This window comes from Brachyhypopomus gauderio, chromosome 2 (genome assembly GCF_052324685.1).
Source record: "Brachyhypopomus gauderio isolate BG-103 chromosome 2, BGAUD_0.2, whole genome shotgun sequence".
NCBI lineage: Eukaryota > Metazoa > Chordata > Actinopteri > Gymnotiformes > Hypopomidae > Brachyhypopomus > Brachyhypopomus gauderio.
This window is the reverse complement of record NC_135212.1, coordinates 2299652-2324280: the sequence shown is the minus strand read 5'-3', so window position 1 is coordinate 2324280 and position 24629 is coordinate 2299652. Positions and strand designations below refer to the sequence as shown.

At 44.7% G+C, this 24629-nt stretch overlaps 1 protein-coding gene across 10 annotated transcripts in view; it reads left to right on the top strand.

Moving 5' to 3' along the window:
* cacna1aa (calcium channel, voltage-dependent, P/Q type, alpha 1A subunit, a) overlaps positions 1-24629 on the top strand; it is an 88386-nt gene that overhangs the window by 50231 nt on the left and 13526 nt on the right. For 2 of the 10 annotated variants that reach the window (XM_076982324.1, XM_076982319.1), the window contains 17 exons: positions 7-147; positions 419-620; positions 847-1011; positions 1514-1624; positions 3403-3486; positions 5551-5667; positions 5941-6006; positions 6124-6221; positions 6342-6492; positions 6812-6939; positions 8200-8296; positions 13015-13129; positions 13938-14045; positions 15632-15732; positions 19433-19518; positions 20941-21076; positions 22280-22387. In XM_076982324.1, the coding sequence (XP_076838439.1) occupies positions 7-147; positions 419-620; positions 847-1011; positions 1514-1624; positions 3403-3486; positions 5551-5667; positions 5941-6006; positions 6124-6221; positions 6342-6492; positions 6812-6939; positions 8200-8296; positions 13015-13129; positions 13938-14045; positions 15632-15732; positions 19433-19518; positions 20941-21076; positions 22280-22387 (2014 nt within the window). The other 8 variants (XM_076982318.1, XM_076982317.1, XM_076982325.1 and 5 more) reach the window with 6 other exon arrangements.

The window sequence follows — 24629 nt, the reverse complement described above, 5'->3', positions numbered from 1 at the left end:
GTTCAGGGGCGAATACCTGGTGTACGAGCGTGATAACGAAGTGCGGGCGCAGAAGCGGGAGTGGAAGAAGTACGATTTCCACTACGACAATGTGCTCTGGGCCTTGCTCACCCTCTTCACGGTTTCCACCGGAGAGGGATGGCCGCAGTGAGTACAACATACGCAAACTGCAGCAGTCCAGTTGCAGTTCTGGAGAAGAATATTCAGGTCCGGAAGCACTGACCCAGTATACCGCTTTTCCGGCTTTAACACACTTGAATCAGCTCACGGAGGACTGAATCAGGAGTGCTGAACACTGTACTGAACAGTGCTGTGACCTCCCCTTGACAGTGCAAAGAATACTGGTCGAGAACAAAGCAGAGCACTATCTCTCTCTCTCTCTCTCTCTCTCTCTCTCTCTCACTGATTCCACTTTCAGGGTACTGAAACATTCAGTCGATGCGACTTACGAGGATCAGGGCCCGAGCCCAGGATACCGGATGGAGATGTCCATCTTTTACGTGGTGTACTTCGTGGTCTTCCCCTTCTTCTTCGTCAACATCTTCGTGGCTCTCATCATCATCACCTTCCAGGAACAAGGAGATAAAATGATGGAGGACTACAGTCTGGAAAAGAATGAGGTTAGAGAGTGAAAGATAGAGAGACTGTTCGAATGCGCTAGAAATGTTACTAGGTTAAGCATAACCCTGCAAGTTCGCTCACGGTGTATAAACCGGAAGATGTCAGATGGCGCGGTAGGCAATTAAAATGCTAGTATATCTGGTAGAAGATGTGGGAAAAACATTTGTGAACTAAATGTCTGTTTTGCAGTGCTCCTTCGTATAACCTCCTCCCATGTGTTTGCAGAGAGCTTGTATAGATTTTGCCATCAACGCTAAGCCCCTGACCCGACACATGCCTCAGAACAAGCAGACATTCCAGTACCGCATGTGGGAGTTTGTGGTCTCGCCGCCATTTGAATACACCATCATGGCCATGATCGCCCTCAACACCATCGTTCTTATGATGAAGGTGCGCTGCCTCACCCACAGGCCTGCCAGGGGTCTGTAGCCCACTGTATCTGTGGTCTGTAGCCCACTGTAGTTAGGGCCTGGGCCCACTATAGCAGGGGTCTCTAGCAGGGGTCTCTAGACCACTGTAGCAGGGGCCTTGGCCCACAGTGAAACCCCTGCCCAGAAGCATGACCCAGCGCCTGTACTAATGCATGTAAAATATGCAGTTGGGTTTTACTTCAGTCCAAAGCATGTGCAGCATTAGATGACAATACTGTTTTTCTAATCATGAAGTAGATAATTTTACTAATGCGGCTCTTTTTACCGGTAAGGAATATTTAGAAAAGAAAGCCAGTTTATAGATTGCAAGGTCAGAACAGATACTTGTCACCAGAGCACTCCCTTAGTAACAGGGTATTGAATAGTAGTGTCACACTAGCTATTTCAGGGGTTCTGTGCAGATCTGGTATGATGTGTGTGTGTGTGTGTGTCTGTGTGTGTTTGTGTGTGTGTGTTTTCAGTATTATGGAGCTTCAGATACCTATGAGAAAATGCTAGCCAACCTGAACATTGTGTTCACCTCGCTGTTTTCCCTGGAGTGTGTGTTAAAGATCATTGCCTTCGGAGCACTGGTGAGTGACTGAACTGCAGTGTGTTGTGGGGGAATGTAAGGTCATGTGATTTACAAGGCTATATATGTTTGTACATAGTAAACTGGCTGTGAAAATATTATCACGGATAGGACAACACTGAGGTTACTCTGGGATCGGGACAATCCCAACAAATGAGAAACATGTCTGGATTGGAGGTGGAAGAGAGTGAATGTTCATTATGTAAATATCTAAATAAAGAAGCAGGGGACTAGGAAACAAAGACTGGAGTGGGACGGAAGTAACAGTAATCATACAGTAAACAGTATGTTACAGTAAACAGTAATCATACAGTAAACAGTATGTTACATTAAACAGTATGTTACAGTAAACAGTAATCATACAGTAAACAGTTTGTTACAGTAAACAGTAATCATACAGTAAACAGTAATCATACAGTAAACAGTATGTTACATTAAACAGTATGTTACAGTAAACAGTAATCATACAGTAAACAGTTTGTTACAGTAAACAGTAATCATACAGTAAACAGTATGTTACAGTAAACAGTATGTTACAGTAAACAGTAATCATACAGTAAACAGTATGTTACAGTAAACAGTATGTTACAGTAAACAGTAATCATACAGTAAACAGTATGTTACAGTAAACAGTGATCATACAGTAAACAATATGTTACAGTAAACAGTATGTTACAGTAAACAGTAATCATACACTAAACAATGTTACAGTAAACAGTATGTTACAGTAAACAGTAATCATACAGTAAACAGTATGTTACAGTAAACAGTAATCATACACTAAACAATGTTACAGTAAACAGTATGTTACAGTAAACAGTAATCATACAGTAAACAATGTTACAGTAAACAGTGTTACAGTAAACAGTAATCATACAGTAAACAGTATGTTACAGTAAACAGTAATCGTACAGTAAACAATGTTACAGTAAACAGTATGTTACAGTAAACAGTAATCATACAGTAAACAATATGTTACAGTAAACACTATGTTACAGTAAACAGTAATCATACAGTAAACAGTATGTTACAGTAAACAGTAATCATACAGTAAACAATATGTTACAGTAAACAGTATGTTACAGTAAACAGTAATCATACAGTAAACAATGTTACAGTAAACAGTATGTTACAGTAAAGAATATGTTACAGTAAACAGTATGTTACAGTAAACAGTAATCATACAGTAAACAGTATGTTACAGTAAACAGTAATCATACAGTAAACAGTAACATAATTCAACCTAACGTTGGCAGCTCATCCTAGCAAACATACAGAGGTAGAGAGAGAGGGAGGCAGGAGGGCGGAGCTTAGGTGATGGAGAGGATGTGGGCCTAAATTAGCCTTGGTGGGTGGGGAAGAGCCTGTACACATACACACATGTAGGCAGATGCGTGTGGTTCTGGTCCAGGATCCTACAGTTGTCCTGCACATGCCAATTAGAGTTGTGCTAACGCACTATTTTACTGCAGGAATTCATGGAGCCAGGCTAAACTAAGAATTGCACAGTCAACATGGATAACAGAAAGGCATGAGGCTCAGAGGGAGGAAAGAGCAGGGACACGCCACGCAGAAAACTGAGAAGGAACTAGAGAGTAGCCTCAACAGAAAAAGAAACAAGGCCTTTTATGTGTGTGTGTGTGTGTGTGTGTGTGTGTGTGTGTGTGTGTGTGTGTGTGTGTGTGTGGGTGGGTGCATGGGCGGGTCGGCCTGCCTGTCTTTCTGCCCATTATTGCCTCAATCATGCCTGACAAACACATTTGTCTCCTCTTACTACAGAACTACTTCAAAGATGCCTGGAGTATATTTGACTGTGTGACTGTACTTGGCAGTATCACTGATATCTTAGTCACAGAACTAGGGGTAAGTGTTTTCTACAGAGGGGCTGTGCTACTGTGTCCGTGTGTGTGTGTGTGTGTGTGTGTGTGTGTGTGTGTGTGTGTGTGTGTGTGTGTGTGTGTGTGTGTGTGTGTGTGTGTGTGTGTGTCATATATATTGAGTAACCCCACTCCAGGATCATTGCTTGCTCACTGAAGTGAAGCTCTGAAGGTCTTGTGTAATAGTCCCAGTCGGGCTGTGGGAGTGTTGGGAGGTGTGTACAGCTCCCACTGCCCTCCTGCCCTAACCAAAGTCCACCTCATGGTCAGAATAATTTACGCCCCTGCCAAGATCAGCCCTTCTCGCCCTTTTTAATTATGCACACACTGACAATCACAGTCCTGTGATAAAGCAAGACCAGCCAGGATGAGGCTGTTCTAAACCACATTGTGCGTACATGCTTGTGTCATAAAACGCCAGTGTCTTTCAGGCAAGTAGCAATGCCTGCTGGCTTGTCCTTGGACGAACCTTTGGACGGTTAGACTCTGTAGATGTTTGTCTGTAGATCTCAAACTTTGAAATACAGAAATTTGGCACCCCTTCCTGTTTTCTGTTAAACAGGCAAATAAAATCATAAAGCAGACATTCTAAATTATTTAGTGCAGATCTTTCTGATGTTGTTTTATGTGGCTTTCATTGTTATTCCTGTATTGCAAATTGTGTTTGGTTAGTTACTATTTAAATACTTGAAGTTTATGTTTAATATAGTGTGCAGCTTTAAATTAACTAATGCTTTTGACTAAATTGTCTGCATAATGATTATTCATTTCTTGTTTTATTTTTTTCTATATGCTTTAATCTCTGCTATATTGGTGGCTATGCCCTCTGACAAACGCTGCTCTAACCATGCATCTGAAACATCTCCATGCAGATGGTTTGTAAATTTTTTGAAAATCTTACTGCATCTGTTTTCCTCTGTGGATGCTGATGGTGATGGTGATGATGATGCATGTGCTTGAGTTCCGATGAACTTTGACCGGTGAAATATGTGACACACCTGGGGGTATTGCCCCACCCCTTCTCTCAGATACAACACACACACACACACACACACACACACACACATATATAATACCTGCAGTGATAAACAATATGAACGAAAATTAACAAAGGAAGACAGGATATAGGATGTAAATATACTTTCAAGTTGACTGCATGCCAACCCCCCCCCCCCCCCCCCCCCCCCCGCGCGCGCTTTCAAAAACAAACATATAGCAGGAGACATGTACGCAAACACACAACAAACCTTCCCATTGCCTGCTGCTGCGGGTCACTGATAGGGTCACTGCTGCAAAGATGGACGAGGAGTGTGTTTGTGGAGTAATTCTACAGTCCTGTTGGTGGAGAGAAGACTTGCATGCACACACTGCATAGTCCTTAACCCCCACCCCTCTTCCCCTCCCTTTCCTGTGCTCAGGTGCTGGGTTTAAGGACACACACACACACACACACACACACACACACACACACACACACACACACACACACACACACACACACACAAATACATACTGCGTACATCCTGCATGGCCTTAAACCCAGAATCTCTGAGTCGCGCCCCTCCAGGCCCCCGTGTGACACCGTGAGCCGCTCCTTAGCTGTGGTGTGTGGGCTAGCATGCCGTGATGTTCCTATGCGTGGTGGTCCCTCTCGGCCAGTGCACTTGATTGACAGACGCGTGGCATTAAGCGCCCTGCACCATCTTGCCCAAGTGGTTGAGGGTGGTGGGGATGTTTCTGTCCGCCCTGTATGAGTCGCCCGCCCCGCCCCGCCCCGCCCCGCCCCGCCCCCTTTTTCTCCCATTCTGCCCCTCTCCCCTTCCTCACTCGGGTATGCTGGGCCTGCTAAGTCTTGCCAGTCTGACTTTTGTTTTCTAGCAACTTTGCCCCTCCCCTGGTTTGTAACACCACTCTGTTTTACCTACTACTAAAAATTTGATTCAATAACAACTGACATCTATCTATCTATCTATCTATCTATCTATCTATCTATCTATCTATCTATCTATCTATCTATCTATCTATCTATCTACTCTTTCTCTTTCTGTAGAATAACTTTATCAATCTGAGTTTTCTGAGACTCTTCAGAGCTGCTCGTCTCATTAAGCTGCTGAGGCAGGGTGAGACCATTCGCATCCTGCTCTGGACCTTTGTCCAATCTTTTAAGGTAAATCTCTTTCCCCCTCTCTCCTTTTCTCTCTCTCTCTCTCTCTCCCTCTCTCTCTCACTCTCTCTATCTCTGTCATTTTCCACGAACAATTTAAATGAACTGCAAAATGAAAATTTTGCATGAAATTTTCATAAAATGAAAATTTTCTGAAAATTTCTCACACGGCAGATGTGAGGTAGTCTACATACAAACGTTGCGGTTCTTTTTCCGGTGACGCCTCTCTCACGGGGACCTCGCTGACGGCTGGCCCGTGTGATTTCTTGCACGCAGGCTCTGCCGTACGTGTGCCTGCTCATCGCTATGCTCTTCTTCATCTACGCCATCATCGGCATGCAGGTGAGGCAGCGGGTGGAGCTTCAGCTCGCTACGCGGCACCACCCGCCAAGCGCTAGGACGCCGAGAGCGCTGTGTGAGTTGTGACTGTGGTACGGTAACGTGGATACTGTCCTGCAGCTCTTCGGGAACATTGCAATCGAGGAGGACGGAGACAGCGCCATCAACCAGCACAACAACTTCAGGACCTTCTTCCAAGCTCTCATGCTGCTTTTCAGGTGCGGGGTCGTCATTTGCATGGAACGTACAGCCATTGTCCGGTAGGTAGCTCTCTCTGAATGAGTGTGTGTGTGTGTGTGTGTGTGTGTGTGTGTGTGTGTGCGTGCGTGTGTGTGTAGGAGTGCGACTGGAGAGGCGTGGCACGATATCATGCTCTCGTGTCTGGGCTCGAAGGACTGCGATCCACTTTCGGGGAACCCAGAGCCAGAATGTGGGAGCGAGTTTGCCTACCTCTACTTTGTCTCCTTCATTTTCCTCTGCTCCTTCCTGGTGAGAACCTCTCTTCCTCTCTTCCTCTCCTCCGTCTTCTCCAGCTTGGCTTTGCTCTTTCCTAATTCCAGGAGCTCTTACCTTATTCCACCTTATTCCACATTCACCAGGTGTAAGAACACCTGCCACCTGACTATCGGAGTGTTAATTCAAGTGTTAATAAGTAACTTAGTGTAAAAAAAATCGAGCTGTTACCCCGATATTACATAGTTAATGGGAAAAGTTGTTTTGTATTTTGTGTGTGTGTGTGTGTGTGTGTGTGTGTGTGTGTGTGTGTGTGTGTGTGTGTGTGTGTGTGTGTGTGTGTGTGTTTGTATAGATGTTGAATCTCTTCGTGGCTGTTATCATGGATAATTTTGAGTACCTAACAAGAGACTCCTCCATTTTGGGCCCTCATCACCTGGATGAGTATGTGAGGATATGGGCCGAGTATGACCCTGCAGCCTGGTGAGTTCCTCTGGGACTACACACACATTCACATTAACAAACTCACACACACACATTCACATTAACAAACTCACACACACACATTCACATTAACAAACTCACACACACATATTCACATTAATGCATTTCCACACTGAGTTGTAACCACCAGGTAACTCATAACCTTGATACATGCATACTGTCACAATAACACTTATTATGCTACCAGTAACAGTAACGTCTTTATACCAAAGTTTCTGTGTGAAATACTGTCTGAATAAATTTCACATTAACATCAATTTCTACATAGTGTGGAACTGTGACGGTCACTGAAACCGAGCTGTAGCACTTTTTCACGTAAAAAGGCTGAATATGAAGTTTTTAGTCATTTACCGAAAGTTTTTTCTTCTTTTTGTCTAAATAAATCGAGATATCACCAAACCGCCCAGCAGTGTTCTGGTTGGCCAAAGGAAAGGACCCCTTGCTTAAGCTGCCACACGTAGACGTCCTGTCTCTTGACATGTCTGAAAGTCTGCTTGGATGGTTATTACCCCCAGCAACATTTTCCTGCACAGTTGAAGACGTGTTTGCACTGACACAGTGCCCTCTGGAACTCCATTGCCTACCTTTCTTGTTGTCTGATGCACCTCGTGTCAGTGCTGCAGGGCTTTTGAGGGGGGGTATGCTCCCCCCACTGTACCCAGTGGCCTGCTCAGCCTTGACACTCGACCAGCAGTGACCACCCCCCCACCCCCCCTTTGGAGAGAGGGCATTATGGATCTCAACGATCCATCCATTCCCTCCTCACCATCCCATATTCCCTCTTTTCAGTGGAATCAATGGACCCCCCCCCCCCGTCCCCTGCCCCGCCCACTCATCTCTGGAATACTGTATACTGTAACCCAAACTTACTGTGCCAAGCTCCTCCCCCCCGCCTTCCTCTACGGAACACGCATTCCAGGGCCTGTCACCCACCTGCTGCACACTAGCGCCCACTATAGGAGTGGAGAGGGTGAGGCAGCAGGAAAAGAGGAAAGAAAGGAAAGAAAAAAGAGAAAGAGAGATGAAGAAAGAAAGAAATATGTTGAGGAATAGGAGATAAAGAGAGTGGGAAATGCATTTAAACAAGAGAATCTCAAAAGCAGCTCCAATGGGTGACGAGCAAATGAACTAATGTGTGTTGGTGTGTGTAACCTTCCTGTGTGTGATCTTGTGCTCTCCTTCCAATTACTGTCTATCTTATGCATTGTGTGCTCTAACTTCCCTGTATTCTTCTTGCAGTGGGCGCATTCATTATAAGGATATGTACAGTTTATTGCGAGTAATCGACCCCCCTCTGGGCTTAGGAAAGAAATGTCCTCATAGGGTGGCCTGCAAGGTTTGACTTCCACTAAAAAACTAATAGCACCTGCTAGCATCCAGAATGGAATGAATGCCGCTTACCTTTTTTTTATACTTAATTTTTTCCTTTTTTTATTCCTTTTTAAACATTTTTTGCACACTCACCATTTCGACTTGCATTCTGATATAAACAGAGAATGTGCAGGACAATGCAGATACTCTCAGAAGCATGACGTGCTCCACAATGAAGGTCGACAGGAAAAAAAAAAACATTCTTAAAGAAAACAATAAAATCGGGCATCTTTGGTTCTTTGTTTTATCGTCTTTGTTTTTTGTGTTTTTAACGTAATTTTTCTTACGTGACTCGCTAGCCCTAGCTGATGTGGTAGCGTGCATTGTTCTGGGGGGAGGGGGACAGAAACTGCATTGACGTAAAGTGCCATAGCACCGCCCTGTCTGCAGCGGGACTTTGTGCCTGCTCCGAAGCCCCGCTGCTCTTCTATGCAACCTGCCCCCCCCTCCGGTTACATAGAATGCCGCCCTAAGGCCGACAGCCAGCCCTCCCCTCCCTCTGCCCCTCTCTTCACCCCCACCCCCCACCCCTCACCCCCACCCCCACCCCCAGCCCAGATCAGCTGAGATTACAGCACCTCTCACCGGCACCAGCCCAAACCAATAACCTTCTTTTTCTGTTCTCCCCCCTCCCCACCACCTTCTTCTTCTCTTTCCTTCCGGTTTTTGTTTGCCTCCTCTTCTCCTCTCCCCCTCCCCACGCACCCGGTTTTCTAATTTTTTTTCTCGGTCGCCCAGTGGCAGGATCAGTTACAGGGATATGTATGACATGCTCAGGCAAATGTCGCCACCTTTAGGCCTGGGGAAGAAGTGCCCAGCACGGGTTGCCTACAAGGTAGAGGCACTGACTCCGAGAACGGCCAGCACTGTGTGTCGTACCTGTTGGTGTTTACTCCTCCTCGTTTTTTCTTTGTCTACCTCTCTTTCTTTTGCCCCTCCTGCGTTCTCTGATGTGAGGCAACTGCTGTTGTGGTTTCTGGGGTGGGGGTGTGTTAGCTGTTAGCCAGGCCGATCCACAGGGAAGCGAGACCGGACGGGCCTTCTCAGCGCTTTTGCACCGCATGAAGATATGTACACACACACACACACACACACACACGGACATTTACACACACACACACATTCACATGGGCACATTGCATTCACACACACGTCTGCTCAAGACCTGTTTCGTTTCATAAAACATAAATGGATCGAAGAATATTAGATGTAATAGATTAGAAATAAATCAAAATACAAATTATAAATGCATCAAATAAAATGTTAATGCATTAAAGCAAATGCCAGTGCTTTAATGTGGTCAGATAAGCTCTAGGCAATATCGAAAACAGACGTGGTGAAGTAAGATGGAAATACAGACATTCTTGTTGTCAAGAGTTGGAACATGTATTACACGTACCACGGCATCCCCAACACAGACCCTTTCAGGCACAGTCACGTGTGCGTGTGCAGCAGTGCTGGGAAGGCCTGCAGGACTTCAGTCCTCCGAGTCCCTCAGTCCTGTGGATGGCACTCTCCAAGATACTCTTAACTTCTTCTGCAGACCAGCTCTCTGTCTCTCTCCTTTGTTTTTACATACACACAAACAAACACATGCACGACATGCACATCAAAGTGCTCTGTCTCCTTAGCAGGCAAAGGTAGATCATAGACAATGTAGTGGCATCAATAATCTTCTTGAACTTGTGGGGCAGTCAGTCTGGAGAACCTTCCAGAGCCGTGCAGGAGTTTGTTCAGAACACTGTTTCGAGAGAGCATAATTGTTCCCACCCAGACATTAAAGCCTCTGTCAATGCAGTAATAATCGGTTTCTGGCCCCTCCTCTTTGCATTCTGTTTCGCCCTCTGCATGGCCCCCACCTCCCGGGGCACTTCCATTCCCCTCGGGCCTCTCCTCACCCCCACCACACTCACGCACGCCGGGCCCACTCCCCCCCTCTTCCCACCGGAAACAGGAACGCACCTCACCTCCTCACCCCCTTCTCGCACTCAGAAGGGTCCCTGCTCTGTTTTCTTTCGGCCTGTCTCTGTCTCTGTTGCTCCTGGAGATCCTGACCCAGTCCGTCCTCACGTCTCCACAGCACTCTGCGCCCCCTAACCTCATCCATCCAGCCTCTCTCAATTAAGGGAGCATTCACCCAAGTCTCCATAATCTAATCTAATCATTTACCATGAAGACAGTTTTGAGGCATGTCTCCAATTCCCTCTGTAGCTGGAGAATGAATTCGTGCTGATGTAGCTGTCATAAAATGGTGGCTTGGGATAAGGAAGGCAGTGGCCACAACCAGCAAGCTATGCTAAGACTTAAGAATAAACACTGGATGTGTCCATGTCAGGTGTAACAAAATGGTGAGATGCTAAGAACCTTGACCAAGGCTGCTAGCATGTCACTGTTGTCTTAGGCCACACATGCGGAGTGTGGAGTGTGTGCTGTATTTGGCTGCATTCTTACCCATCAAACCCCTGACTCATAAGACCACTACTGTAGTTCTCAGCTAACTTGTCATCCAATTACAGAGGACCTGGGAATCTAAACTCAGTTCTTCCATGATGAATTTCCTTCATGACTGAAGGGGGGAAAAATCCGTTAAATTATGGTATTTGTGTGGGATGCTCCTTTAAACTGTTCTGTCTGCTTCTCTGTCTCTCACTTTTACTCTTTCCTTGCATTCTTTTTATCCCATTATTTTCTTTTTTTATTTCCTTCATTCATTGTCATTTGCCACATATTTATTCGGGATGTTCTGTTTTTTTTTTTTTTTTACCAGTATAGATTCTACTAGCCTCTTCCATTAAGAACCGTGATCTCCACAATTAAAGCAACAGAATTTCTCCACACCTTTCCCATCTCTAGCCAGCTCCTCCCCTTTCAGTGGGGCTCCATCTTTGCCCTGAGATCTGTTCTTAGTAGCATCATAAAGCTCTTGCCAAAAGCCCACTCTCACCTCCACTATAGCTGACACTTCTTTACTGCTGTGGCCTCTTAAGCAGTAAACTGTTGATCAAAGCTGAGATGCCAATGAAAGTGAACCTTAAAACTTCACCTCAGTATATCTCCTCCCTTTCTACAACCCTCTACCTCCTCCTAACCCGTCCTTTTCCCATGTCACCTCCTTCCATTAGAGGCTATAAGGACAGGCACCACCTGTCATGCTCTCGCTCTCTCTCTCTCTCTCTCTCTCTCTCTCTCTCTCTCTCTCAAGAAGTAGAGCACGGTGGGGCGGTCTGTGGCCCTCCCGTTTACCGGTAGAACCCTCTTATCTGACGTAGTCTCTTCCTCTTGTTTGTTCTTCTTCTCACTTTTTCGTTACCTCTCATCTCTGCCTTTCTCCTCCACCCTCTATCCTGTCCTCTGTCGGTGTTCCCTCTGTGCCGTCACCCTCCTCTTCCTCATGCCTCTGCCCCCTCCTACACGCATTCTGCCCCACATGCGGCCCACCCTTCCTTCACCACTCCTTCTCCACAGGCAGTCGCTTTTGTCCCCGTCCTCTGAAACGTCAACGCGTAGCCCTTCGAGCTGAACTTGAAGCTAGCCGGACCCTAAGCATTAGCTCATCTTCCTCACAACAATGACTCACAAAGACTTTTCTTTGTTTTTCTCTTTCGTTCTTGTTCAGGAGAATGCTCTGCTCTGACCTAACCCAACAGCCTACACCCATTCTTCTCCCTTTATTCTTTTCTTTTTTCTGTTCTTTTTTTTTTTGCACTGAGAGACCAGAGAATCTGGATCGAGCTCTTCTTTTACCCAGTAGCCCATCTGATTGAGTCTCAGTGACAGCGAGCACTACTAAACTGAAGTGAATGAGCTAGAATGACCTGAAGAGACAATGCTTTGCACGCTGTGCTGCACCGCTGCTTGCCGAAACGCATGTGGACACGCCGCGTGTTGCATGCTGGGAAGGGAATGAGGGTGGTGCACGTATATGTAGGGGGTGGTGCATGCTGGAGGGTGTACATGATGGGAGTACCGCCCACCACCTGTGTCATCAGACAACCATCAAACTAACACCACCACTGGTGTCCATAAGTTCCCTCCCCCCACTCCCACCCCGACCGGACCTGGACGGACTCAACCACATTAAAATACTGGCAGATGGAGATTGCTCAGTGTTTTGACCTGTTGGTTCATCCATGGTCCTGGGTCCATTCGGTGAACTGCTCCAGGAAAAGCTCTTTGACAGACACCTGTGATGTCACTTGGCCTGTGAGATGGCTTGTATGCAGGTGATTATTTTTAAAAGCCTTTAAAATACTTCCCCTCTTATATAAGGGTTACATACATTAACATGTATTATCAATACATTATATACACCGATTCAATATTTTTGTAAATTCAGCAGACTGCATTCAAGCCCTGGCAGGTATTCAATTTTATCTTTATCTTTAATTTATCTTTACAGAACATATATAAAGCTTGAGATTTACATAATCAGCCAAAGCCCAATGTAAAGTCTATGGCACTGGGTATAACTGCTTCTCATCGACATAGATGGAATTCTGAAGCAGTTCTTGTGCTGAACACAGGAAGTCAGTGAGCTTTTCCCTGCGTTTCTCCCACTCCAGCTTCCTCTCCCCGTTTCCACCCTCAGTGTGTCACACTCGAGCATGTCCGCACACACCCGGAGGCTGTGAGAGCCGCCTCGCTCCTCCGGCTCGCTAACGCCTCTCCACTGGCTCTCTGCAGAGACTGCTGCGTATGGATCTGCCGGTGGCGGACGACAACACGGTGCACTTTAACTCCACTCTCATGGCCTTAATCCGCACTGCTCTGGACATCAAGATCGCCAAGGGTGGGGAAGGTTTGACCCCCTCTTCTTACCTGCTTTTCTTCTCTTTTTCTACATTCGCACCCCCCTGGGTCAGCAGTAAGGCCCAGACTGCAGTCCTGTTGTGTGTAAGCCCAGCCACACATCTGAGGTGCCAGGACGGCACACAAGTTTGCGTGTGTGTGTTTGTGAGGGTGATTTTTTGGTTATGTTTTGATTAGTTATTTTGTTTTATGGTCTGACTTGGGATAATTATGATTTGTATACATTATGTGTGTGTGTGTGTGTGTGTGTGTGTGTGTGTGTGTGTGTGTGTGTGTGTGTGTGTGTGTGTGTGTGTGTGTGTGTGTGTGTGTGTGTGTGAGGATGCTTTTTTGGTTATGTTTTGATTAGTTTTTTTATGCTCTGACTTGGGATAATTATGGTTTGTATACATGGGGTGTGTGTGTGTGTGTGTGTGTGTGTGTGTGTGTGTGTGTGAGTGTGTGTGAGGGTACTTTTTTGGTTATGTTTTGATTAATTATTTTGTTTTATGCTCTGACTTGGGATAATTATTATTTGTATATATGGGGTGTGTGTGTGTGTGTGTGTGTGTGTGAGGTTGAGGGTGAGGGTGAGGGTACTTTTTTGGTTATGTTTTGATTAGTTTTTATGCTCTGACGGGATAATTATGGTTTGTATACATGGTGTGTGTGTGTGTGTGTGTGTGTGTGTACATTTGTGGGTACACGGCTGTGTTTATGCTTGTGCATACATGTACATTTTCTGGGTACCTGTGTGTGGACCTGATGCATACATGTATATGAATGGCTGTGCGTGTCGGCTGCCGCTGTGTGTGTAGGGGGTATTGATAAACACCAGATGGACGCCGAGCTGAGGAAAGAGATGATGGCGATTTGGCCCAATCTCTCGCAGAAGTCTCTGGACCTGCTGGTCACACCACACAAGGGTAAGCCGCCCCACAGGTTTGTGTGCGGGAACCTCCTTCCACTCTCACCACCAGAGGACAGCTTCTTTTGGCCCGACCCATCACCGCAGTGCACCCTCTGATGAGCCACGGGCTCTGGCCTGCACGCACCTCCGCCCCCTCCCACACCGCTCTCCCACCCTGATGCCTTCCACTGCCCTGCATATGTTCTATATTTAGCTAGGCTATCCTTACTGCATATACAGATATAAAGGTAAAGATGTACACATATATCTCCTACATACAGATGCATTTGTAAGATATATCCTCACAGTGCTTTACGCATTTTCCAAACACATAGCTTACCACCGACTAAAACAGTTCACACATACCCATCTACACTAAGAAGCTCCACGCACAGATCCACAACCCACAGGCCCCCCTTTCTGGCTCCCAGGTGTCTGTGCCTCTTATCAGAGGGTGCCTCACTATAGATCAACCCTCTATAGACGTCTTTTCACTCCAGGGTTCTGTTAGCTGAGCAGCTGTGAACATATGCACACAGTCAGGGGTGCAACACAGGTCATACAGAGCATATGACCGAGCTCGTCCAGGCAAGCTTTTGAGCATGAGGTGACAGTGACTTTGCTGCTCTGCACGAGGCTAAAACACCCTATGGCAAAGTCGCAGTGATGATATTAGACTGAGCTTGCACGAAGCATGATTTAAATATATATCTACATATATATTATATAAAATAGACGGCACTACTGGATGCTAAAGCACCTGAGGCATGGTTATGACTTATATGATTGTGCAAAAGTTACCAAAAAAGGAAAAAGCATGAAAAAATGTAGAATTTTATAACGGCACAATTTTTTCCTCCTCTGCTTGCTGGCACAGAAGATTGTAATTTGATTAAATAAAGTTCTTCTGGTGCCAGCAAACGTGGCTTATGAACCTGCCTTTACTCTGCATGGATGAAGGGAAGACGACTGTGGGCCCTTTCACACTGTGGACGTGGTGCCGTCCACTTGCTCTGGACCCGTTTCACACTGTTTCACATTCTGATCTCTTTCTTTCATGTTCTTTTTATGATTCTCTTTCTGGAAGTGTGTATAAGACAGGGGCGTAATTAAACTGATCAAAGTTGACATCAGAATGATAAACAGCAGTGTAATAGCTGTGCGGATCCGGGTTCGTGAGCAGGCCATCTACATTATGAAATGGCCTTCAGTCCAGAAAAGTTTTAATAAAAAGATCTAATTTAATTAAAAATGATTAAATGATAATTAAAATACAAACAGAATAGTAATGTTCCTAAATAGTAATACTGTCAACAAAACAGTATGAAGAGCTGTATAATATAGTGATTATATATATAATGGAATAACAGATAAAGGTTTTTAAATTATTTTTTTAAACCAGTCTGCTTGTGAAAAGACTATTGGCTCTGTGTATGTGTATACTGTGTGTGTGTATGAGAGAGAGAGAGAGAGAGAGAGAGAGAGAGAGAGAGAGAGTGTTTGTGTCTGTAATGTGCATGAGAGTGCCCCCCCACCCCTCTTCGCTCAGGGTCCATCTCCCCATGTCTAATCGCGCAGGGTAACTTGTCCCTCTCTCAGCAGCCACAGACCTGACAGTGGGAAAGATCTATGCTGCCATGATGATCATGGAGTACTACAGGCAGAGCAAGATCAAGCGGATGGAGGCTCTCCGTGACGAGCAGGTACCGCCTCTTCGACCCGTTTCTCACTCTCCCTGTCCGGCCGGCGAGGTCTCGCTCGTGCTCGCCACTCAGCTTCGCCGAGCTCTCTCCCGTCTTCCTGTGCGAGTGTCGTGCCTTCTCCAGGTACAACGAGGACCTAGGCAAATATTGATTAAGATACGGAGATGATTATGTATGAGAAGTGGTACGATGATTATGACGACCCGGATTATGTTTGTTTGTTTGTTTAACAATCGTGTAGTGTTAGTCTGTGTAAGACCCCCAAGACTGTAACATCGTTTAGGCAGTTTGGCGTCCTCTCCCTCTCCTTGTCGCATGACTGTAGGCTTTAGGCGTTTACATTTTCATTTAAAGCGGCAGATACTGTTGCTCAGAGCGATTTACAGGAGTTCTTTGTAGTCTCTGTTAAACACAAATGCCTACGTGACAGTATATCAGTGTTAAGAATACTACAAAGGTAAAGCTCTGGCTAGAGTCGAACAAAAGGCAGTAAAATGTTTTGTAGTGTACGTTTAAGTGCTTAGTGACTCAGTGAAGAGGTGAATCGTCAGTCTTCTTTTGTAGATGGCCAGTGGCACTGCTGTATGGACAGGCAGAAGTTCCTTCTACTATGTGGGTATCAAGACAGAGATGCAGAGAGTCTTGATGCAGGTTTTCTTTGTGTCTTGAAGGATGGTAATACAAGTCAAGCAGCACTAGAAGCTCGAAGGTCGTGTGGTCCTGAATGGGGTTTGATGTTTAGTCATGTGGACTGGTCCAGTTGTGCTTTTGTAGGCGAGCATTAGTGTTTTAAATCTGATGTAGTCCGCTACGGGGAGCCAGTGGGGACAACAGAGCGGGTGGGAGGGGGTAACATGGGATATGTTGAAATGTAGCTGTACAACTTCATTCAGGGGTTTGATGGCTCAGAGGTGAAGGTCTGCTAGGACCTGCAGTGAGCTGCAGTGGCCCAGGATCCAGATGACAAGTGACTGAACAATCATAGGAGAGGTTCCTGTGGAAAGATAGAGTTTCTTGATATTTGGCATTATATCTAATGCTCTGACGTACTGAATTCTTCATCCTCACCATGCTATAACTGCTCTCTGGATCTTATTTTAATATATGGGACCTATGCTCTTCGTGAAATATGTATTTTTGTTAGTACTCTGGTTCCAAAGTTTAATATTTTTCCCCCGGGTTCCAAAAGAAAGAGACCAGGAGGAGAGAGTATGTTTGTGCAGTCAGGTGTTGAGTGGCTGAAACAGCATCTACAGGCGAAACACTACAAGCACCTCCAGCATTCTGGCAACAACTGCCTGATTAAAGAGTCTCCAAAATGGACAACTCTAAAATGACAAACTGATTTACACCTGTCTACAAGCAACTTTAAGAAGGATTATAGAATGTATGTGGGATGAGAAAAATGTACTATTCAGGTTGTTGAGTCTAGCATGTGTCTAGACTAGTATCATCTACTAGTCCAGAACAAGGACTGTCACACCACATACAAACAAATGTCAGGAAATTATATAATGCTGTCCGGGCATGTGCAAACATGTTTTTCTCTTAAACGGTATAATAATTTATATATATACACTATTTTTGAGAAAAAAAATCTATTTTGTACACTTGCTCACTGATGAAACCCTTTAATACTAGTTTTGAAGCAGTTCCACTTGATGTGACAGAGGTAGACAGGGAACGAGACACCAGTGTGATTATTATTGCATAATGGAAATAAGCCCAGCGTTGAGCTGGCGGAAAAGGCACAAAAATGCGTGCGTGTGTGTGTGAGTGCGTGTGTGTGAGTGCCTGTGTGTGAGTGCGTGTGTGTGTGTGCGTGTGTGTGTGCGTGTGTGTGTGTGTGCGTGTGCGTGTGCGTGTGTGAGTGCGTGTGTGTGTGTGCGTACGTGTGCGTGAGTGCGTGTGTGTGCGTGAGTGCGTGTGCGTGAGTGCGAGTGCGTGTGTGCTTGTGCCAGTGGGCATGTCCATCTGGCTGGGTGCCCAAAGCACTATGACACTTGCAAGATGAACGATCACCTTATGAGAAGTAAACATTGATAAGTAAACTTTACTAAGTAAACATTTACTACGTTTGTTTTTTGAAAGCAGGAAATGCGACCCACCCTTGCAAAAAAAAGATCTAGGACCTGTCAGGCACTGTTTTTCTGGAGTTCATATTACCAGTAAAACCATCCCCAACCTTTTGGACGCTTTTGGACTTTTCTATGGATTGTTGTGAGGAATTTAGGACTTGCTCAAGCTGATATTTCCATCTCACACCGCTTCCTTCATAGTTCACGCCAGCCGTACTCCTGCACTTCACTTCCAACCTCCAACTGACAGCACTTCACAGTGGGAGCCCATGCACTGCATGCCCTATGGTGGCAATATAGGGTATAACAATAAGAATTTATATATATGAGACAGCTATAAGCTATAAATATGAGAATTTAGAATGAATCCAGAAGGCCCAGATTGGTATATGCCTTCATGGCCACATTAAGTAAATACATTTTAACATTGTCACAGGGTTTCACAAAAGATGTACTGTATTCATGGAAAACTTTGGATTGATGTTAGCATTCAATGCAACATGAGCCTTACCTCTGTACAGTTGCTCTCCTGTGCAATCTACAAATATACATTCACTTAAAAGCCTCAGGCATCCAGGCATCAACAATTCTCTGCATCCGTAGGTGCTGTTCTAGGTTCATCGAATGAAATAGAACAAGAAAAGTTAAACATAGATCATGAGGCATGGGTGATGTGCTGTTGGGCTTTCTCATCTCACCTGAGCCCAGTTCTTGATGTTTTTAAGTGGATGGCATAGTTTGGTTGTTTGGTACATACCAACAAAATCTCCACACAAGATTTTATAGCTTTCCTGTCCTACGCACGGATATGTTCTTTCTAATGGAAGTGAAACAGTAGCCTGTCATAACCCTATATGCCCTAACCTCTGCTTCCATCACCTTTCCCAAATCCCATTCAACAATTCTGTGTATTTGTCATACTTGAACTTTCTTGTGGTATGTTTTGCCTGCCTATACTCATTTACTGTATAGTAATACCATGTTTATAACTCACCATGCATCTTCTAAAAGCCTTATTTTGGTTGTGTGAAACCAGTTAGCTGCTTTTTTGAGTCAAATGTTTTCTATTTGAGATGGTTGCTCATGTTTGGTGACAATTATACAATTCTTGTTGAAGTTCGATGTGGATGAAATAAAACGGGATTCTGGACTGTCAGTCTGGAAATCTGTTTTTTTTAAGTATAGCATTTTAATACATACCTGTTTATATTCTTTGTGAATTTAATACAACCTAAATTGTCACCCAGTTAGAGCAACTACACAGATTACAAGTGACTGAAAGATAGTAACAGTGTCTCATCTTAGCACCCAACTGGTTGCCAGGTCCGTTCATTTACTGCTACGGCCAAAGTAAATGAATTCTCAGCATGGTACCATTGGCAGCCTCCTGACAACTCAGCTCAGAGGATCAGCTCATTGCCCCACCAGACTCCAAACCCCAGAATGCTTCCTGCCTGATTGATCTGACTGTCTTCTGTTGCCGATGGGGTCCCTTTCCATTTTACACCTGGGATGCTCTGTATCCCGACCCCCTTCCACACCCATCCTCCCATCAGCTTGCCTGATACCAGCTGTAGGCCGTGTTGTATCTTACACAGAATCGAACGCCATTAATGTTTCAGCGCCTGGAGCCGCCCTCGCCAACCCAGGACGGTGGGCATGGACTCAGTGGCCTTCCTGAATCACAACAGGACCCTGCCAACACCCTGTAAGTAACCATGCCAACGGTACCTGTGTGCTCCTCTGTCTGTCTTAGCAGTTCAACAAAGGGTTTGAGTAATGCTCTTCTGAACAGAAAATGAAACAGCATGTGAAACACTCCCAGAATGCCTGTGAAAGTGTGGGCTTGTAGGAAAGGCTACAAGTTCTCATGTACTGTCAATGTTCCACGTATTTGCACAGTTTCCACCATACCTGAACATACCCAGTTCAGGTGTTGGGAGCTGTGGGAGAGCTAAAACCTGGACTGTCTGATGCTTCCTGAGGTCTGAAGTAGCAAATGCTGTTAGAAGTTATTACTGTAAAAAAGTGAGGCCTAATGGACAATAGAGTGATCATAACACATTTAGGTACCAATGATGAATAGCACAAATAAGTTGTGGGAATAACACACAAGTCATTTTTTTTATCAAGCATGAAAACAATGTCAAAGTCCTATACAGAGTATGCAAAAGACTTTTCTTATTATTTCCTTTGTTTCAGACAGGCTTATACATCACAACATTTGCATTCTGTTTGTCTTCCCAAATAAAATATGTTATAGTTTTGGATTTAAAAACAGAGGCAGGTGAGCCATGCTTGATTTCAGGAGGTAGACTGTTCCAAAGCCTCGGTGCTGCAATTTTAGAAGCACAGTCATCTTTCTGAATTAGTCGGGATCTAGGAAAGCTTGTGAGAAGGACCTTAACAATCTAGGGGCATTATACAAAATATGCATATCTGCAATATAAGAAGATAAAACAAACAGTTATACTTAATTTTGGATCCTAACTTGGACGCAAACTCAATGAAGTGAAGCTAAAATAGCAATGTGATCTTTTTCTTTGCGCCTGGAAGAATAGCTGTAGGCATGTAAGCTAGCTAGCTAGCTAGCCCCGATATGCGCAGAGTTACAGCAGTACCAGTGGGAAGAGATAAATGAATGGATAACTTTTTCCAGTTCTTGTATTGTAAGGAATAATTCACTTTTTGTGATTGCTCTTGGCTGAAATGAGCTGACTTTGATAACTGTGCTAACTTGCTTGTGAAGTTTTAATTAAAATAAAAAATCACCCCAAGATTCTTCACGTAGGCATTTGCGTAGTTTTAAAATGCCGTACAAAGGGTGACGAAGTGGTCAGAGGTCATAAGTATGAACAGGCATGTTTAAATTTCAGTGCAGATCAGGATGGGAGTGTGTGTGTGTGTGTGTGTGTGTGTGTGTGTGTGTGTGTGTGTGTGTGTGTGTGTGTGTGTGTGTGTGTGTGTGTGTGTGTGTGTGTGTGTGTGTGTGTGTGTGTGTGTGTGTAAGGGCAGTGGATGGAGGAAGAGAGAGACTGTGTGTGTGTTAGGGCAGTGAATAGAGGAAGATTATGATTGTGTGTGTGTTAGGGCGGTGGATGGAGGAAGACTCTGACTGTGTGTGTGTTAGGATGGTGGATGGATGCATCCCGGAGAGCCACTCCTGGGTCACGGCGAGAGCGCAGGAGATGTCCCAGAAAGCGGGCAGCTGGAGCCCGGATGGTCCCCCCCCAGAGGAGAGCGGTACCAGTCGTCCCACCTCCCAGGTACCCAGACTCAGACACGTTCACTCCCACCCAGGACTCAACACCCACAGTCCTGTTCGCGATTGGGTGTCTAGATTCCCTCGCTCACTGAAACACTGGTTAGCATGTGTTCTCATAAATACACGCAGGGATATTTCTTTTGTCTTACCTACCAAGCAGGGCACGACTCGACAGCGGCAGTGCAGGAGAATCACGTATCAGCGTGAGTCACAGAAGAATGAGTCACCAATATGGATTTCGTGGGCACGTTATCCTAATCATCTGAGATCCTTCATATGCACTCAACAGCGGGACTTTCACGACCTTCTCTATGGTGCTTTCAAGTGTCATTCCACTCCATAGACCTGAACTTTGAAGGTTTTTATCTCTGAAAAGCAATTTTGGAGAGTACAGCTTCCAGCACTGTTTACTAACAGAGTCATTCTAGTCATATTTAGAATGCTCTATAACCATAGCCCTGATGGACCGGTCTGCCTACACCCTGTCTGTGTGCATTTTGGAGATGGTAGCTAGATCTGGAAACGTTTTTCAGGTCCTGGGAACAGGATTCCATAAATCATCCTCCACTCTTATCATCCACCAAGCTCCTCTCTATCAAGATGCCTCTCAGTGTAGCTGTTTTTTTATTTTCTTCCAGTCTCTTTATGTTTTTACCCCTGGCAGTGGAATATTCATCCCATTTCATCTGCTCCTCCATGCCTGGCTGTCCGGGAGGGGCGTTTGAACCCCTCTGGACCCGGAAGGGTCAGGCAGAAATACACTCCTGACCAGCTCTGCTTGATTTGTGACATGTTTTTGACAGTGGCGCCAAGCTTGTCTTCCACTACTCTGCAGTGCAGTGTGTGTGTGTGCGTGTGTGTGTGTGTGAGTGTGAGAGAGAGAGAGAGAGAGAGAGAGAGAGAAGCAGTGCTTGTCAGTGGTTGCACCACTAACAATATCTCACACTGCTCTCCCTCCGAATGATCTGACCTCCCTGTATATCAGACCAAACCAGAACACTGCGTCTGCGTTCATCAGAAGGCCGTTCATGGCCCGCGTGCGCCGCAAACGTGAGAGCAGAGGCTGGCTCAGGACTGTCCTGCCACGTGTGCATCTCCTCAGAAAGGTCTCCTTATGTCTGCACGGTTCAGGCCTGTCTCCTGGCCTCGAGCCCAGGCCTGCTGTCCCTGGGTAGTCACGCGTCCTCTCCCTCTGTTTCTGCAGACGGTAGAGATGCGAGAGATGGGGCGGTTCTCAGACACCGAGCCCTTCCTGCCAATGGAAGGCCACGGCAGGGCTGTTTCCATGCCTCGACTCCCGGCAGACAACCAAGTGAGCACTTTCATCCTCTCACATTCTTTTTTTTGGTGTTTGTCTCCTTTCTTCTCCTCCTCCCTCTCTCTTTGTCTCCCACTTTGTCTCGCTCCTCTTCTTCCTGGCGGTAAAACGTTTTCCATTGTTGCCTACGTAACCAGTGGGTGACATTCTCCGTTAAAAAGAACATTTTTAGGATAATACAAATGAAAGCGTTTTTGGGAATAAGGTTGAGGTGATAATAGCATCTCTGCATTACACTGCCAACAGTAGAAGATCAGAAATGACCTCTCAGAGACGTCCACATAGACCTCTCATAGACTTTCACATAGACCTCTCAGACACAGGGCATAGTTTTTCACTCCAAATACTAGTCATGTTAAACTTCATCTAAATCATGTATTTCATTATTTTTTTAATTAAAGTATTATAATGTGAATGATGTAGTAATTGAAATGCCTATATATATCACTATAAATCATTATTTCCAATAAATTCTGACAGCTAGAAGCGCAATAGGCTGTTTGACCCCATGGTTATAAACGCAGCTTCCTTAGTTACAGGGGTCAGCTGGAGTTAGAAGTGTTCTCATGTGAACTGAAGCTGCGTGTGAACTAGAGTTTACCCATAAGCACTTGGTGCAGGACGCTGAGGGCTCAATGCGATAAAAGGTCAGGAGAACACGCTGGATACTCCACATTCACCAGAACCCTGCACAAGTGGGAAGAACACAGATATCTCTAGGCCCTTAAACCAAACCTTCATTCTCAATTCTGTTAGTCACATTTAACACAGTGTGTGGAGTCTCTGGAGTACATTCTTTGGCACATTGAAACCTTTTACAAAGTCTTTTTAAAAAAGTAATAAAGCAGTATATTAAGGTATGATGAATTATAAGACATACTACACGTTGTGTTATTTTCCAGGTCTTCCATCTAAATTGAATGCATATTGGAATTTAAAATTAGACACATACATTAATGTTTCTAAAAGCATTTTATTATCCTGAAATTATACTCTGTGAAAGTCTATGGGTCGTCATTATGGTGACATCTGTAATTCTTAAACCAAGCAGTGAGAAATTTAAAACTACCCAGTTGCTGGAAACAAATATAGATAAAACATCCAAAATATAATAAACCAAAGAATAAGATCCAAATATATATATATATATATATATATATATATATATATATATATATATATATATATATATATATATATATATATATATATAAATAAGCATTTAAAACTATGGACACCAATGTGTTTGACAAGATGTATTTAAGAATACATTTGTGTCTTCAAACACTGAAATTATTTCAATCCCCCAGACATGCAATATTAGAGCACGCAGTATAACCGTAACTTCCGACGTTCCTACGTTACAATGCATATCCGATGACGGAAATGTAGTAATAGGTCAGCAATCAGACAGGTCCCTAACTGCATGCCACTCTGTGCCCTGTGTGCCCACCCCTGGGCAGCTTGAGAAGAACCCCTCTCCATCCCATGTCACACCATCTCCGCTAGCTTTGTGCTCCAGTGACTGCCGTGGTAACACACTCACACTGCACACACACGTATGCAGAAAAACAACACAGAATGCCCGGATCTTTTATTTCTCACTTATCGCTCTTTTTTCTCTAACTTGACTATTTCTTTTCCGATTAATTCCTCCCTCCTCTTAATGTCTTCTTGTGTGTCCTGTGTATATTCTATGCTCAGTATGATAACATGTAAATGTGTGTTTCTATGGGCTTGTTTCAGCCGGGAGATCTCTTGACATGTCCACATTGTGCTGATGTGTATATAGCAGTATTCTTTCTCTAGAAAGCTAGAAACCTTGTGACCGACAGTGCATACATATTCATACTTTCAATTATACTTTTAAGTTTCTTTTCCATCAAGTGTATTTTTCTCTTATTTTAACAAAGACTTAAATCCTGACTATGGTATGTTTTGTAACCTGATAATGAGTAATAATTACCATCCAGGTTGAAACAAATGCTGATTAGGTTAGTGTGACGCGTGTGTGTGTCTGTTTTTGTGTGTGTATTTTCACGTGTGCGTGTGTATGTGCATGTTATGTTGCCGGTTACCTTAGCCTTTCGTGTACAGTGTTTCAGTGTTTTGCAGTACTAGTGAAACATTGAACGTTTCACGTGTAAGTGTAGACCAGGTGTGTGTTGCTGGGGGGCCGTGCTTACCGTATCCGTCCGCAGCACATGTTAAGTATTCAGTATATGTTAAGTATTCT